The 16,075-nt window shown below is 39.1% G+C and overlaps 2 protein-coding genes across 2 annotated transcripts; both read right to left on the bottom strand.

The window, feature by feature from the left end:
* Positions 1-4,942: 4,942 nt before the first annotated feature.
* Positions 4,943-8,764, bottom strand: hoxa1a (homeobox A1a). The gene is made up of 2 exons (XM_038279211.1): positions 7,304-8,764; positions 4,943-6,515 (listed from the first exon to the last, which is right to left on the bottom strand). Exons 1-2 carry the CDS (start codon positions 7,908-7,910, stop codon positions 6,136-6,138), a joined length of 987 nt encoding a protein of 328 aa, XP_038135139.1. The 5' UTR covers positions 7,911-8,764; the 3' UTR covers positions 4,943-6,135.
* A 3,458-nt stretch (positions 8,765-12,222) lies between these two features.
* On the bottom strand, positions 12,223-15,279 carry LOC119779530 (homeobox protein Hox-A2a-like). The gene is made up of 2 exons (XM_038279209.1): positions 13,838-15,279; positions 12,223-13,299 (listed from the first exon to the last, which is right to left on the bottom strand). The coding sequence occupies exons 1-2, from the start codon at positions 14,217-14,219 to the stop codon at positions 12,587-12,589; spliced, it is 1,095 nt and encodes a 364-aa protein (XP_038135137.1). The 5' UTR covers positions 14,220-15,279; the 3' UTR covers positions 12,223-12,586.
* Between the last annotated feature and the right edge of the window lie 796 nt (positions 15,280-16,075).

Genomic DNA, 16,075 nt, shown 5'->3' with positions numbered 1-16,075 from the left:
CTCTAATACATTTCTAGGAGAAGAATTTTAAAAAGGACTTTTTGTCAGTTCTGTGACTTTATATTCCTGGGCAACTGTTTTTCTTTCTCTGGAAAGAAAAACTGGGAGTACCAATATCAGAGCAGTTTTGGATAGAGGTGTGTACCCATTAATTAAAATCATAAATGTTAATAATTTGTTGACCCCTGCACAAGGTCTGATTTACATTGGTGTATGGACAATACAAAATTAACATGGTTGAGATTGCATGTGGGATTAGGATTATCATTCTGTTAAAACATGCAATCAGTAACATCCAAGCTTTAAAAATCTGACAAAAATTGTCACTCTTAGAAAGAAGAGCGACATTGGCTGAAATGATCAACAAACCTATTGTCATGGATACTAGCTTAACATCAGTAAGGAGCAGAATGGTAATGATGTTATTTGCACCTGCTGACAAACAGTAGGCATGTCTTCTCTCGAGCTCCCTTAGATGTCTTTGAGGGATGGATGGTATGGTGAAATGAGAAAAAGGTTGTGCTTGTTGGCCACCCTGACCTGTACAGTGTTGGAGTCAAGGTCAGGCTTTAGAATAATGTTGTGCACCTTGTCAAACTCAGTGCTAAAATCAAGTAACATAGTGTTCTAGAAAGTCTCATAATATACACAGAACTGGTTTTACGGATGGAAATAGCTGGAAACGACCTCAACAGAATTAATATAGTATTAAATGTTCAGGAAGTATGACTTAAAGTCAGTTTGTGACAAGAAATAACTCCATTCATCTGAACTCTACCAATTCTACTAACAGGAGGGATTCAACGTTCAGCCAGACATACCGAGTGGCCTTGGGGATTTTATCCAAATAGTTAGTGGAGGTGTACATGCATATCTTAGCAAGTCTGGACTGGATATTGTTGTTTAAAGTCACTGCATGTGTCTCTTCTTTTATGAGTATTTCCATAAAAACTGTGAATCCATCAATAAAAGCCAAATTAATGCATATAATGATTATTCTCTCCTTCACATTGATCCCTTTTACAACTAAAGATTTTACCCATCAGCTAATGCCAGCACATTCAGATCCTCATGTTCAAACTAAGGTAGTTACCTGAACGCCTGTGTAGATGTACATCTATCTGTCTGTCAGGTGTTGGTACTCACATTAGTTAGGAAAGAATCAACAAAGGATTCTTAGGAAGCTGGGGTGGCCTTCACAAAGAGCATCCAGGCTCCTCTCAGTGTCACCCGATCTCTTGTGTTTGGACGTATATGTATGGCTAGATAAGTGTGTGTGCCTGTGTAGTGGGGGGTGCTTTCTTTAGGGTTTGAGGGCGCCTCATTGGCTGCAAAGCTGGGGTCAAATGGAGGTCAGGACATGTGTGATGGATGAACCCCTCTGTCTGTAGACCACTACCAAGCCTGCATGCTCCTAGTCTTCGTTCCTCCTGTGGGCCTCTAACCCACCAGAGTCCCCTGGCCATGCTCTTCTGTTTTCACATCTCTTTGTGTTCCTCCGTTTGGCACCCTGAGTTGAGGTGCCTCGCCGAGCTGAGTGGAGCTCAAAGAAAACCGCAGACAACTCTTTGAGGTGAGTTCTGATGTCAAGATGCGGACTCTCTTTTTTCTCTCCATCCAGTTACCACATCCCTCCTTCTTTCCTTCTTTTTCTTTACTCAGCATGCTTATTCTAACATAGCTGTACACAGAAACTGCCCATATGATGTCATCTCCCTCTCTTCCTCCATCACTCTGTCAGTCCATCCATTGGAATCTGTCGCACATCTGTCAATGAAGGAATTCATTTAGTCTGCCAATCACAGCAGGGGAGTGGTCAGTTGGAGCAGATGTGCCAATACCTGGAACAGCATGATGAGTGACTTCTGTCTGTCCATGTCAATGCCTCTCTTGGTTTCTGGCTCTCTCAGTTTGAGCCAACAGACAGGAAACTACAGAGCTGGACTTTTCTGAGAGAAGTGTCTGACCTGTTTTACAGAGTCAGTGCATCTTAAATAAACCTCAGAGTTATGAGGAGCAGCAAGTTCTAATCTGTTAATGCAACCACAGAAAACAACATATTTACTAGCATATTATTGTCTCTTATACATGACACAATAATTCAGACTAAATGGGTGGAGAATTTGCTTCTTTGGACATTACTTTTCACAGCCAAACTTAATTGACGAAGAGGTCAAATGGACTTGATGTGTGGGAAAACGATTGCGTTTCCATGCAAATGTCTTTTTCTTTTTAAAATACAATATATGCATTTGATAGTGATATGGTCAGTCCTCACTATAGGCTGTGTGGCACACATACAGGAAAAAAATAGAATCTATCGTTCAAGATTGAAATAATTGTTTTCTTTTTTTTTTATATACACGTACATATCATCTTACACCTCCGCCTGATTCTTTTTCTTTATTTCAGTGGAAATATTCTTGTGCAGGTCAGTGCATGTCTTAGTGAGTGTGGGCTCTGATGTAAATACTTTTTCATTCTCAGGTCCTTTTCTCAGATCAACTCTCAATTTATTACAGGCCAAAAGCCTATATATATATATATATATATATATATATATATATATATATATATATATATATATATATATATATATATATATATATATATATATATATATATATATATATATACATATATATATAGATATATATATAGATATATATATATATATATATCTATATATATATCTATATATATATGTATATATATATATATATATATATATATATATATATATATATATATATATATATATATATATATAGATATATATATATATATATGCTGTATTTTATTACACAACCTTCTTTCTTACCATATATTTATATATTATTTATTTGTATGTATGTATGAATTATATATATGTACATATAAATATATATACATATTATATATTTATATTTGTGTGTGTTTAAAGGAAATCTTCTTTAACGTAGTTATGGAAATACATCTACTTACAGGGGTCCTCTAACATAATGCACACTCACAATGTCAAACATCAACGTTTAGTAGCTAAGGTAAAAACAGAATCAGTTTTGAAAAAAAATGTAAGCGTAAGATTGGACAAATTAGAAATTGTATTCATAAAAGGGAAAATCTAGTTTTAGCTATTGTTGAATTGTTGTTTTGAAATAATTTTCTATTAAAATAATAATCCACCCTTTAATTTCAGTTAATTTTGAAGAAGCCAAAACTGCAACTTGGGCCTTAAGATTTATTTTTGTGCAAAGAAATAAATAAATGGCCTAAATTGTTTCATTAAAGATTATAATTATTATTATTACTTTTTAAATTATTATTATTTATTAAATTAATTATTTTATTATTTATCATTATATAATTGGCCTCCGCTCACCATCTCAACCCATGTCCCCAAAATCAGGTTGTGTTAAATACAATAGTTTATCGCTTTACATCCTAACGATTTAAGTGTTTATTTCTCCTCAGAGCCTTCAGTTTGAGTAAAGCATCTGTCATCGTCTATGTGTTTATCTCAGGGATTTAATGGAAACCATCAGGAGGGGTCAGGACGTCCTCTCCCCAAAATCCTTAAAAACCTATTTTGTTTTTGTTAATTTTTTATTAGTTTGCTGCCAATAAATTTTATTTTAATTTTTTTGTGTTTCGTTTTAAATTGGCCGTTCTAATCAGGCTTGTTTGCCCTATGCGGAGAGAATAAACTCTAGTTTAGGGTTGAGGGGGTTAGAGGGGTGCTGTGACAACAAACTCAAGTCGTGACCGAGGATTGACCCTGCATGCACGGCCTTTTCTTTTAAGAATCAGCTGGATTTTACTCTGAGAGGATCCTGCAGCGCACAGCAGCAGTAGGGGGACATCAAGGGGGTCCCATAGAAGGATGCAAAAGCTTCAGAGTTGCATGTTTTATGCTTCAATTGCGCTGTATTTAAATGCATTTAATTTAACCCCTCATCTGCCTCTAAGTTTGTCTGTGAATATAATTAATTTATTGTATGGGATTCAATATATCCGCATTTTAAGAGTGCCTGAAAATGACGAATTTGGATAATAAGGTGCCGTTTTTTGTTTTGTTATATTTGTTTGTTCCAATTGGTGAACTACTCATAGGCCTACTCCAGCACTAAGAATTATAATATTATTAATAGTATTATTTTCATCATCGATTCTTAGTCTCATTTTTATCCAGCTTACTTCTAAATATATTTTCTATATATATATAATATAACTTCTTTGCTTTTTTTTATTTTTAAATAATGTGCCTAGATTTAAGTTATATTTATAACTTAAAGAGGACAATTGCTGCCTTGTCTATTTATAAATTAAAAGTTAAATATGAAATTTGTTTCTTCAAAGGGGTAAATAGAGAGAATTAATAGAGTGGATTATACATTTTCAATTCAATTAACTGTTTATACTATTGCCTGATATTTGTTTTAAAATCCTATTTAATGTTTTTTTCAGTCTAAAATTCTATTTAGATATAATCATAAGCTCTAAAAGAGCCTTTGTCTAATTCCAACTATATAAAATTATTTCGTCCTACGTTTTGTTTAAACGAAAGCTTATTTGGTTTCTTTCCATCAGACATTAACATTTAAATGCTGGTTATTTTCAGTTAATCGTAGTAGTCGGAGAGACGTTACAAGCAAACGGCCTCCCACCCCGTGCAACAAGTGTGTGTAAACTTTGCTATTTATATATACACAAATAAAAATAAGGGTGTCTACAGTTACCGAATGGTTAACCTTGCCAGCGTTTTAAACAATGTATGCGCCCTTTGACATAATAAAACGCTTTACGACACGACTAACATCCACCAAACTCATTTCCTAGAGTATATGCGTGAGTTTAATCAAATAAAAGTGAAAGAGTGATCTACAGCCGCCGACTTTTACTAACAAGCTATGGCTCGAAATTCACGTCTAAAACCATTTTTTTTAGAGAGTCACGCTTGTTAAAGGAAGTTTTGTCGGTAGAATTGCAAGTTTTTTTTGGAGTTTATATTGTCATTAGGGGGGCATGATGACTCCTCCGTATAAGTTGGTGAACTGAAGAAGTTGAACTGATTTTGTGACATCAGTCAATAGCATTAACCCCGATGTTTCAATCAATACATTTTTTGTCCTCTCAGTAAGCCGGTAGCTCGATAAGGTTGCCATCACAGAAGACGCTGACGTCCTACCTCTCGGATAAACATGCCTTTATTATGCCAATAACTGTTCACCCCTGGGACGGGAGCTCGCACGGCCGCATACATTGACATGAGCGGACGGATAAGCAGACACTTGGATTTTTTTATTTTTTTATTTTATTATTTCTCTTCTATCCTTTTGCGTTATTATTTAGAAATACATTGATTCGATATTTGCTTTAGGTCATAGGGTTAAAGTTTTCTCTACACCATTCCCAAGATCTCCCCCACATAAAGAAAAATACAAAGAATAAAAGATTTATTCTTAAAACGCACTTTTTAATACACATGATTGACCCGTAACCGCATCTTAGGAGAAAGCACTTTACATTCGTCCCATTTGGTTAATTAGAATCGCTGATAAAAACCTTTCACAGCCCCGAAGGACCGGCTCTACAACTGATAAAACTCAGCGCCTCGCTGGTGACACATGAAGGTTTTACGCACCATGCAAATCCTGAACAGTACATTCAAACAGTCAACAAGCGCACATATAAATTAAAAGACAGGAGTAACAGCGATTTAACAGCTACTGTAACTATTTATTCACTAACGATAAATAAACGAGGTCATCTGGTTGATTGCGTGATGCCCCATTAACAGCAACCCCCGTGGCCGATGGCGCACAACTTTGGCACATTTTCGGGGTATGTGCGTGTGCAGATTTGTCACTTTAAATAGGAATACAGTAGCACTAGGTCAAGGTTTATTGTATTGGGTTGAAGTCTCTCCGCTTAGTTTTACGAATCGGATGCCACATTTTCAGATCAAATAAGCATAATTGGACAATGGTGCTTTGTGGAGACACTTTAAAGAATATGCAACAACTCTAAAACCTTTAGTCCATACTATTCGGAAATGTCTTAAATTGTTATAAAGTTCCACACAAACATCATCCAAAAACACATTTTAACTTTGGTATAAAGGATAACATGATCTGAGGAGGTAATGGTTGGTCCTCAGTTGGTGTAGGTGTCAGTGCCAGTGGATGACACTGTGGAGGATGAGGGGGAGGGAGTAGTTCGTAAAGATGAGCTTGATCTTTCAGATGCTGCATCGTCCATTTTCTCTGGGATGATCTCTTCTGGTTCTGCGGTTGGAACTTTCGCCGGCAGCAGACCCTCCTTCTCACGTTTTTTCTGCTTCATCCTCCGATTCTGAAACCAGATTTTGACCTGAGTCTCATTCAGCTGCAGCGCAGCCGCGATCTCCACGCGGCGGGCGCGGGTCAGATACTTGTTGAAGTGGAACTCCTTTTCCAGTTCTGTGAGCTGTTTGGTAGTAAAGTTGGTCCGGACCGTGTTCGCCTGACTTCCGTAACCATATTCTCCGGATCTCACTAAAGGCAAAAAAGCAAGATTTATCCATGTTGTTTGTTATTTATTACCACAAAACTTTACAAACTTACAACTTCTAGACTCCATTAAAATGAATCTAATTTTACGCAGCTGGGGCAACTTTTACGCACCAGCATATACACGTTTTTCTTGGCAAAAAGGCGCAACTGATATCCTGATCAATATATGTAATGACGTGCTAATTAAGGATTTAAAGATGCAAATATAATATTGATGTGATCACTTTGGCATTTAGTTATCTGATTACTGTGAAGAGCACACAGCTTTCAATAACACACAATAAGATTAGTCCTAAGCAGATTAGAGTTGACTTGTTGGCACACTTTTCTTAAACACTTAAGGTTTATAGACTTTTTTTAGTTATAGGTTGATCAGACATTGTGTTAATTATCCCAGAAACTATGGTTGAATAGATAAAAATATATAAAAAATAAAATAAAAACATATCTTAGAGAAATGACAGCTTGAATTGTCCATTCTCTCTTTAGACATCAGTTGACTTATTTAGATGTATTTTCATGTTTTGCTCTGAGAAAAAAAAGTAAACATATCAACTGCATTTGGAATGCCACTCTAACTTCTGAATACATTGCTCCTTTTCAGGACTGCCTGACAAAAAAATGACACAAAACTGTATTTTAACACTTAGTATGTTGTTTTTGACCAAATATTAGTATTTTTTTGGGGGGACGCGTCGCTGTCCTTTCGAAGCCTAAGGTAATTATGATGTTTTGACTCTACCGGGTGAGTCTGTACACTATTGACCCACCTGTTTTTGGTGGATTCCTCTTGACCTTCATCCAGTCGAAAGTCTGAGCAGAGGAGACGCCCTCTGACAAAGGTGAGCAGCAAGCCTCCAGATGAGCTGCATGCAGAGGTGACATTGGGTTTGAAGCCCCATGGTAAGGGGGTGCCTGCTCGTGTCCGCCTCCATAGGCGGAGTGGGTATACTGCAGCTGGCCCAGTGGGGTGGCACTGTAACCGTGGCGATGCTGAGAGACCATAGAAGAGGATAGGTTACCCGAAAAAATCAGTGGACCGCATTGAGGGAACGCAGCTCCAGAGTCAACTTCCTGGTTCAGCGTGTAGTGGTTGTACGTGCCACAAAAACCTTGTGGCCCATAAGTTGAGCTGCAGGCCGTGTGGGCACCGTAGGAGAGACCCAAAGTGTTTGCAGTAGACTGGTAAGACCCCGGCTGATGGGGGATGCTGTCAGGCGAGGTCCTGTTTGCCATAAAGTGCTCATCCACCCCGCAGCTGTTGACAGCAGACCCGCAGGACTGGAAAGTTGTAATCCCGTGGTCCGAGTGGAAAGCCCTGATGGAGCATGAACCACCTTCTCCGTTCATCACCGAGTAGTCTAAGAAATTGTTCATTGTGGCATTTTTCTCCGGGGGCCGATGAGCCGTCCTCTCCAACAAACACCCTCTAAATCCACCCTCACCCAAAGTGACCGTGCCAACATTTACCTATACTCTATCGTTATCAGTGTTGGGAGGAGGGGGGCGCGCACTGACCGATATCAATGAGCGGCTGCTGTCACGTGGCTTCAGGTCAACCAGTGAGGCACTTGTCCTTATCCCCTAAGCCGGTGACAGATTGGTGTTTGAGGGGCTATTTAAATTCCGAACGCTCGTCGATCAAGGTGACGCGCGTCGCCGCTAATGTATTGGCCGAGCAAACAATGAGCTGGGAGGCAGATAGATGTGGAGAGTCCCGGGGTCGCATGCAGGGAGCAAGGCGGCTGTGAACAACGCCGTGCTGTTGCATTGGTGATGGAGAGAATAACATTTTATCCTCTGCTATCTCACCATCAGGAGGAAGGCCTTCGCTCTGACCTGCAGGTACCCAATTTTTGGATAAGTGTTTTTGTGTGCGTGTGTCCCACTCGGGTATAAAAACGACGATATCACATGAATAGCAGCGTCAGTCCTTCTTGGATAGATGGATGGACGGCCATGTATGAGGTGGGGTGGGTGGGTGCGCATCACCGCTGCAGGGTATCTGCGGGCTATTAATGTCTCATTCCGATGCAAAATGTTTCACGCTTGAACATTATGGGATTTCACTCAGCAAATATTGTCACAGTGTGACAGTGAGGAAGAAGCAAGAAGATTTCCCTCCAATATAGACCAAACTATTGTTCTTTTTCTTTCTTTCTTTCTTTCTTTCTTTCTTTCTTTCTTTCTTTCTTTCTTTCTTTCTTTCTTTCTTTCTTTCTTTCTTTCTTTCTTTCTTTCTTTCTTTCTTTCTTTCTTTCTTTCTTTCTTTCTTTCTTTCTTTCTTTCTTTCTTTCTTTCTTTCTTTCTTTCTTTCTTTCTTTCTTCCTTCCTTCCTTCCTTTCTTTCTTTCTTTCTATTTCACACAGTTGCTACCGTTTTTTGTATATTTAACTGTTTACTTGTTGTGTATTCCCCTTAATGTAGCAGGGGCGGCTCCAAAACTTTTTCAGACGGGTGCTCAAATGGGGGCCATTCATGATATTGGGTTTGGGATATGACACAAAAACTGCAAACCTTTAGAAATGTGCAAAATTTTATTTTGGTGACATCAAGGGGAGATAAATAGGAGACAGTGATCCACTGACAATGACAAGAAAATGATTGAAATAAATAGTTAAATACATAAAAGTTGCCAGTCACAGTCTCTTCCCCTTAAACAATCAATGTGATTCAAGTAAAGAAGCCATTAAAAATGAATAGGACTGGTTGGATAGGACAGGTGGAGGTAAATTTAGAGCACAAGCAAAACCACCCACCTACCCACTGTCTATGAACTATACTTTCTCTTTAACAGCCTGATTACTACAGTGATTTACTGATTACTCTTCTAGTTTGTGATGGACATTCATTAATCGGTTTATTTATTATAATTGGAATTTTATTTTAAATGTCACGTAAAGTACCAAAGTTTCAGTCTGACTCTTGCAGAACCCCTCTGGGGTTGCCCGTCATGGGATCCCCTCAAAGCCACTGTTCTCTACATGTAGTTTCACATCTTGAGATAAACATAAAAGATAAACATCTCATTATATTCATAAGATAATGCATAGCTATGTGAAACTCCAACTGAATCGGCATGCTGATATTTGACATCATGTTTGAGTTGTCATAGGTGATGAAGAGGCAAGAAAACACATTTACCATTAAGCTGATGGGGTATTAATTTTTTCATCTCTTGCAGGTCATAGGGTCTGCCATGTACTGTGATTCCACTCCCACATGTATTCATTACGCATGTATGGTGATCAGATGATATAATAATGAGAGAAGGTCTTAAAAGCGCCCGTGTAGCCTGAGGTGTGAATGTGGGCTGATTATCCTGTTAAGATCATCAAATAAAGCTGCTGGAGAAATGAATGGCCACAGAAAAGGAGCGGAGAGGTGCCAGGGGGAGGGGGGAGGGGGGGTACTTGCAGCAGATGCATAACCTCTCACCGAGGAAGGAAAAGAAAAGCGAGGATCGCACGAGCGCCCCCAAAGGCCGGAGAAAGTTAAACACCTCAAATGAATTTTCCTAATACAGAGATCCTTCCAGCCACTGGACAGCCGTAGACGTCATTTTCATGCTTCTTGCTGGCAGGTCCTTAACTTTCTTTACACCATAGGTTTAAATGCAGTCTTATCAGGCATGGTTTGCCCATTACATCACTTTTATAAACTTTTCTCACACATAATAATAACAGATGTTTGCTATTTTTAAGATTTTAATTTTAAAACTATATTTATGACTCAAATTACCTTTAATTAGAACTTTTGTTATCTTTTCTTATCTTCCTCCCACAATTTTCTTATTTTGTCTTAAATGAAATCAGGGCCAACTAGTTGGATATTTCATTGAGTTTGTTTTGAGTTGGATTAGGACACTGATTTAAAGATGTATAAACTTTAAAAATGAGATGCTTACCTTTCCCTCTCAAGTGGTTGGTTTTATTGGTAATAAGACCAATGATTCACCGAAGTATTTTTTTTTTTTTTTTTTTTTTTTTTACCAGATTTTCTTTTTAATTATTATCCAGTCAATCTGCTAAAAATTGGTTACTTTCTTGTTTAAGTATTTGAAAGTTGATTTAGATCAGAGAAATCTGGATTTTAATGTAAAAGAAAAAACTAACTTGTTAAAAACTTTCCACCAGTGTGTGTGTGTTTTGGGGGGTAGTGGCGGTGGTGGTTTGGGGAAAGGGGGAGCTTAATTTCACCTCCACCCACACCACCCCTCCTCCCTTTTCTTTCTCCCCCAGCTGCCTCTGCAGTGAGTTGAGTGGGCGAAGGCTTCTGCCTCACTATGTTTGGTGGATAGAAACTTCACCACATGCAGAAACCTCGGAAGGCTTTTCATGGTTCTTTGTCTGAGCCGCAGGAGCGCAGAAAAGGCGCGCTGTCTCGGAATGATTTGGTTAAAACAAGCACCGTGAGGAGGAAAAAAGTAGCAAATACTTTTTTCTAACCCCCTCCAATATAAACAAGCGTACACACAGAAAACTTTCCCAATAGTGTTCACTAAGTCAACAAGCTGCTTAAAGCTTTCAGATTTCCCAATAAAAGTTCAAACTAATTTGCAAAGGTTAATATCGATCCATCGCAACTGTGGAGTTTTTTTATTATAAGGTTAAAATTAAGTTTCATAGATCGAGTAAAAATCTATATCTTCAGGTCTAATGAAAATAATAGTTCAGGATTATTAATAATCGTTTCTTGAATAGCAGGCTTTAAAGTGCAGCTGAAACAAACTTCTCCAGTGGCTTACAGTCCACAAAACACGCACACTTTCCTGTTAAACAAGCTTAGATAATATCTACTTAAGACAGCTTTTCTTTGGAGTAAATGTGATAAATGTTCAATATTCCAAGAGAAGTCTGGCCTAAATTTCAGCGCAGCCTCTTAACCCTAAGCAAGCTGCTGCTGCTACTGCTACTGTTGTCTCAAAGCCATGAGCCTTGTTCAGACAAGCTATAAAAATGAATTATTACCCAACGCATGCAGAGACTCGGCCCCCTTTTAGTTTTAGGAGTCGGGGAGTCCCGTATGAAAACGTAAGTGGGTGTTTTTTATTATTTGTGCACATTACGCGACAATTGCTCCCCTTAACGTCCTTCTCTTTCATGCCATCGGGTTGATTTATGAGCTCCTGAAGGCAAACATGGCTCGGATTATTTGCCTGCAACTTGCACTCAATGTTAACAGCCCTGTCCTGCTTAGATCTCTGTTGGAAAATATGCCTTTTATTATACTTAAAAAAAATAGTTTGGAAGTTGGAGATGCAAATATTGATATTATGATCCTATGCACTTGGAATTAATGTTGTAAAAAAAAATTTAATAAAATCAGTAATATTTTGCTTTAAAAGTTTGCTATGTTTATTTTATTCTGTTTTACATTGTATTTTATATAATTAGTTTTTTTCTTTAAAATTTTATAATTAACATAGTTACTATGGAAGATTTTAAAAAAATGAAATTGTATTATTTATGCACGTGTTTAAACGCTTTCTATAATATTTGTTTTATTCAAACAAGTGTTCCGTCTACAAACTAATATAAATAGATCATTTATATTCATTACCAACCTGTTGTTAATTTGCATAACCCCTAATTTTCGCTTGTTTAGATTTCGCTTACATAGAGAGAGGGTAAAAAAAAACAACAGTTCAATCTGGAAATCGTGAAAAGAAGAGAGTCAAACACAAGCAGAAGGATTGTAGCAAGTTAGTGTATTCTAACAAAAATATTCAAGAAAACTATACAAAAATAAAAAACGACCCAGTTTCATATAGGTCTAACACTGTTGGATAATTCACACACACACACACACACTCATAATTTCCATTTCAAGTGATCAAGTTGTTATGGTAGTTAATCTACTTTAACCAGAGCTTGTACAGTGATTTAAATCCGTCCTTACCTTGTATTAATCGTCAAGTCAAATATCACGAGAGTAAATGTGCCGCACATACAAACAATAAGGAATAATGTCGTAGCCTTACTTCACACACACATTCTCTCACACACACAAACGGGGAGGGAAAGTTGTAAAGGATTTTCTTTTTCTCTGAGTTAATAGTTCAGATGCTGCAGGTCGATTGTGGTTAGGGATTCCGAGAAAAAATAGAAAGTGTCCGCGGAAATGTCCACGGGGCTATCCAGAGACTCCGACAAGCTCGGCGAGGCTGTGTCCGAGAGCTGTAGGCAGGAATCCGAGGAGAAAGGCTGAAAATCGTGCAAAGAAACATCCAGGGCTGATGGGCTGTCGCTATTGTCCGGCCCAGATGCAGAGCCGGGGCCCATTGTTGACATGCAGCCCGGAACAGTGGGTGACGGGTTGGGAAAATGTTTCAGATTTTTGTCATAGCTGGCCGCCTCTCCGTTATTGTGCAGCTGCGGCTGCTGCTGCTGTGTGTTGTTCTGAAAGGAGCAGGTATCTCTCTCCAGGAGGGGCCCGCTTTGCTCGTACAGCAGGCCGCCCCCCTCTTCGTCCTCCTCGCTATGAATGCCGTCGTCGGCTCCAGGGCCCTTTGCATCCCCACCACCGTGGTTCTCCTTGCTCTGGGTCTGACGCTTGTGCTTCATGCGCCGGTTCTGAAACCACACCTTGACCTGCCTCTCGGTCAGATCCAGCAAGGCCGCTATCTCCACCCGCCTCGGCCGGCACAAATACTTGTTGAAGTGGAACTCCTTCTCCAGCTCCAGCAGCTGCGTGTTGGTGTACGCGGTCCTCAGCCTGCGGGAGCCCCCTCCTCCACCGGCTCCCTCCACGATCTCAGGCGAGCCTGGAAAATAAACAGTAAAGGGATTATAGAAAAATAAAAAAAATAGGACACAACAATTGCATAACCCCACTGCCTGTAAATCTAACGTTATGACTTTTACATTAAGCAAAATGGCCACTGAAGCTATTAACCTGCATATTTTACCTAAACATAATGTCTGTATTGATATAAAATTTCCATTTGACTTTTAACGCACAATATAACCGCCTGCAAGAGCGTGAAGCGCTCTAAAACAGTGAGGTCCATCCTGGTGTGGGAGTCTAATGAATGCTCCAGCTGCCCTACTCGGCAAAGGCACTCCATCACTCTTCATTAATGTCACACATCAAAACTCTGCCTCGCCGAGGGGAATAAATCATCTTACATCACCAAACTTTACCCGAACTTAACTCCCATGCTTCACACTCACATTCACCCACCATAATAAAATTATACTGGAGTATTTTTGTTGTATTTATAGTCTTGTCCTAGAGGGGTATATGTGAGTGGCTCCAAATGCAGCAACAGATAGTGAAGGCATCGGTTAGGATTCACCCACCTTTCGGAGAGAAGCACACGGGTCCGTTGGAGATGGTGGTGGCGGTTGAAGCAGCAGTGGTGGAGTTGGGCAAGTGGTGGTTCTTCTTGGAGGCTTTCTTCTCCCGCATCCATGGGTACTCCGGGGGTAGGGAGGCGGTAGGCAGCGGGCTGCAGCCATCGGGGCTGTGTCTGGGCCGACCGTGCCGCGGATGGCTGCCCGGGTTCAGGCTGGGGATGGTCAGCTCGAAGGGAGGAGGAATCAGTGTCGGGCGTGAAAGCGTCGAGCTCTTGATTGATGAACTTTGAAATGAATCAGCGACAGGGGGGAAAGATGTCAGGCACTCAGCAAGCGACGGCTGACTATTGATAAAACCGCTCTCTCGCTCGAATTCGTAATTCATCTCCGCTCCCTGAGAGCCGAGGAAAGTTTGCAGCGCCGTATTTTTATAAACGTCGCGGCTCAGTGAGGACGATGAAGAAAATAAATAAAAATAGATATATAAAAAAAAATCCCCCGATGTGTTTTTCTTCTATTTCACTGATTATGGCCGTATGGGAACCGAGCTACCATTAAACTATAGAATTCATGGAGACAAGGTTGAAATTGGACCGAATTGCCTGTCACATGATTACCTCTGTCCAATGACAATTTGGGGCTTAATCAAAAGAAGCCACTCTCTGCCTGATTGATCCAAAAGGAAAAACAAACAAACTAAAGTCCTCGCTCAGCTGGGCCATGCACGACTGTTTTTATTTACATCTCTGTCCGTTCAGCTCGTCCTCGCCTCGCTCCTCCAGTCCAGTCCACTAAGCCACAAAATGTGTTTTTTAAGAAGCGCCTGACGCTCTCTATTACAGGGAAGGAGACCAGCTCGGGGTGCGCGGATTCGTGCACTCCTCTTTCTCGTATTGTTTCAGGATGTCAGTCGAGAACGCCCCCACCACACACACACACACATATATGCAAAGACACACACACAGACACAAATTTCACCATTAGCTCTTCATATTTAAGTTTTGGAGTCGAAAAATAAATATAAACCCTAAAAAATTTTGACATCATGATGCATGTGAGCTCGTTTTGACCAATGCTACAGTTCTAACTGCATCAAACCCTCTATCCTCATTTAAAATTGAACAATTTGGCGTATTTAAAGCATTTATGGTTTAACAGCAACTAAATCTCCTCAACTGCTTTCCCAAAATTCCAAAAAGAAAAGCAGCCAGCAATATCATCAAACATAGTTATGTTGAATTCTTATTAAAGAGCAGGAAATGTGGTTCAGGTAAGGGGCAAAGTTTGTCAGCTGAAAAATGAAAGGATATCATTGTCTCTAGGATTTTTCTCTTGCTTTTAATGAAAATTATAGTCAATTTTTGGTTAAAATGGTATTCCTTTCTACAAAGAAAACTTTTGCTTAAAAGACTAATGTTCTGTTACCCTACATCTAAACAAGCTTAAATATGAAAAACCGTTACCTAAAGATAGTATATGTTAGAGTTTGATTTTTCTTTTTTCTTTTTTCCTTTCCAAGTATCAGATCAGGACTGAATAGCTTCAATCTAGACATTGGGAACACGTGACTGACGTAAATGTCCATCTCTATGCCTTTTCTTACACAAGGATACCATGGCGCTTAAAAACAGAACTATGTTCTTAACATGGTTAGAATGGTCTTCCTTTTAGTCCCAGCATATTATTAAATCACATACGTTTAAAATCCACTAGCTTCTTAAAAACAAGTAAAAGAAGTGAAGTGAAAGTTCGATTGTAATGCAAATATGTCTGTTCCACGTTGGATAATTTGGAAACGGGTAAAATTCTAGATAGCCATAAAAGACAACTTCCATCTAAACAATCTAATAATTTAACCCCAAAAAATGAGGGGTGACGTTAACAGAATGCCCTTAATAGTATTTTTAAACTGGTTTAAATGGTTAAGCAATTTTAAAAGACGCGTTTTTTCATGACTAGACAAAAAAAAATCTAAAGAATATTGACAATTTATTAGCAAAAAAGACGGAAAAAACGTCCAGGTTTAAATGTGGTTGAAAGGTATTTAGGAGTGATCTCATTACCTAACCAAGACTCACTTATTGTAAATTTGGAAGAGACCTAATGGCAAAATAAATGTCCAATTCCAGATGTGTTTTCATGGCTAAGACAAAAACAAAACTGACCAGCCTTAATTGACTCTAATCAGACGTCTGTGGATATCTTAGTGTTTAGATCCATGTAACAGTAGCATAGAGGCAC

Source organism: Cyprinodon tularosa, unplaced genomic scaffold, assembly GCF_016077235.1.
Source record: "Cyprinodon tularosa strain WSP-4 unplaced genomic scaffold, ASM1607723v1 ctg149, whole genome shotgun sequence".
NCBI lineage: Eukaryota > Metazoa > Chordata > Actinopteri > Cyprinodontiformes > Cyprinodontidae > Cyprinodon > Cyprinodon tularosa.
The sequence above is the reverse complement of the archived record's forward strand: the minus strand, read 5'-3'. Positions and strand labels throughout refer to the sequence as shown.

Coding starts and splice junctions, on each gene's coding strand:
- hoxa1a (XM_038279211.1), bottom strand. CDS start 7,910: ATGAACAATTTCTTAGACTACTCGGTGATGAACGGAGAAGGTGGTTCA. Junction 6,516..7,303: donor GAGGAATCCACCAAAAACAG/GTGGGTCAATAG, acceptor TTTTGCCTTTAG/TGAGATCCGGAGAATATGGT.
- LOC119779530 (XM_038279209.1), bottom strand. CDS start 14,219: ATGAATTACGAATTCGAGCGAGAGAGCGGTTTTATCAATAGTCAGCCG. Junction 13,300..13,837: donor CGTGTGCTTCTCTCCGAAAG/GTGGGTGAATCC, acceptor TTTATTTTCCAG/GCTCGCCTGAGATCGTGGAG.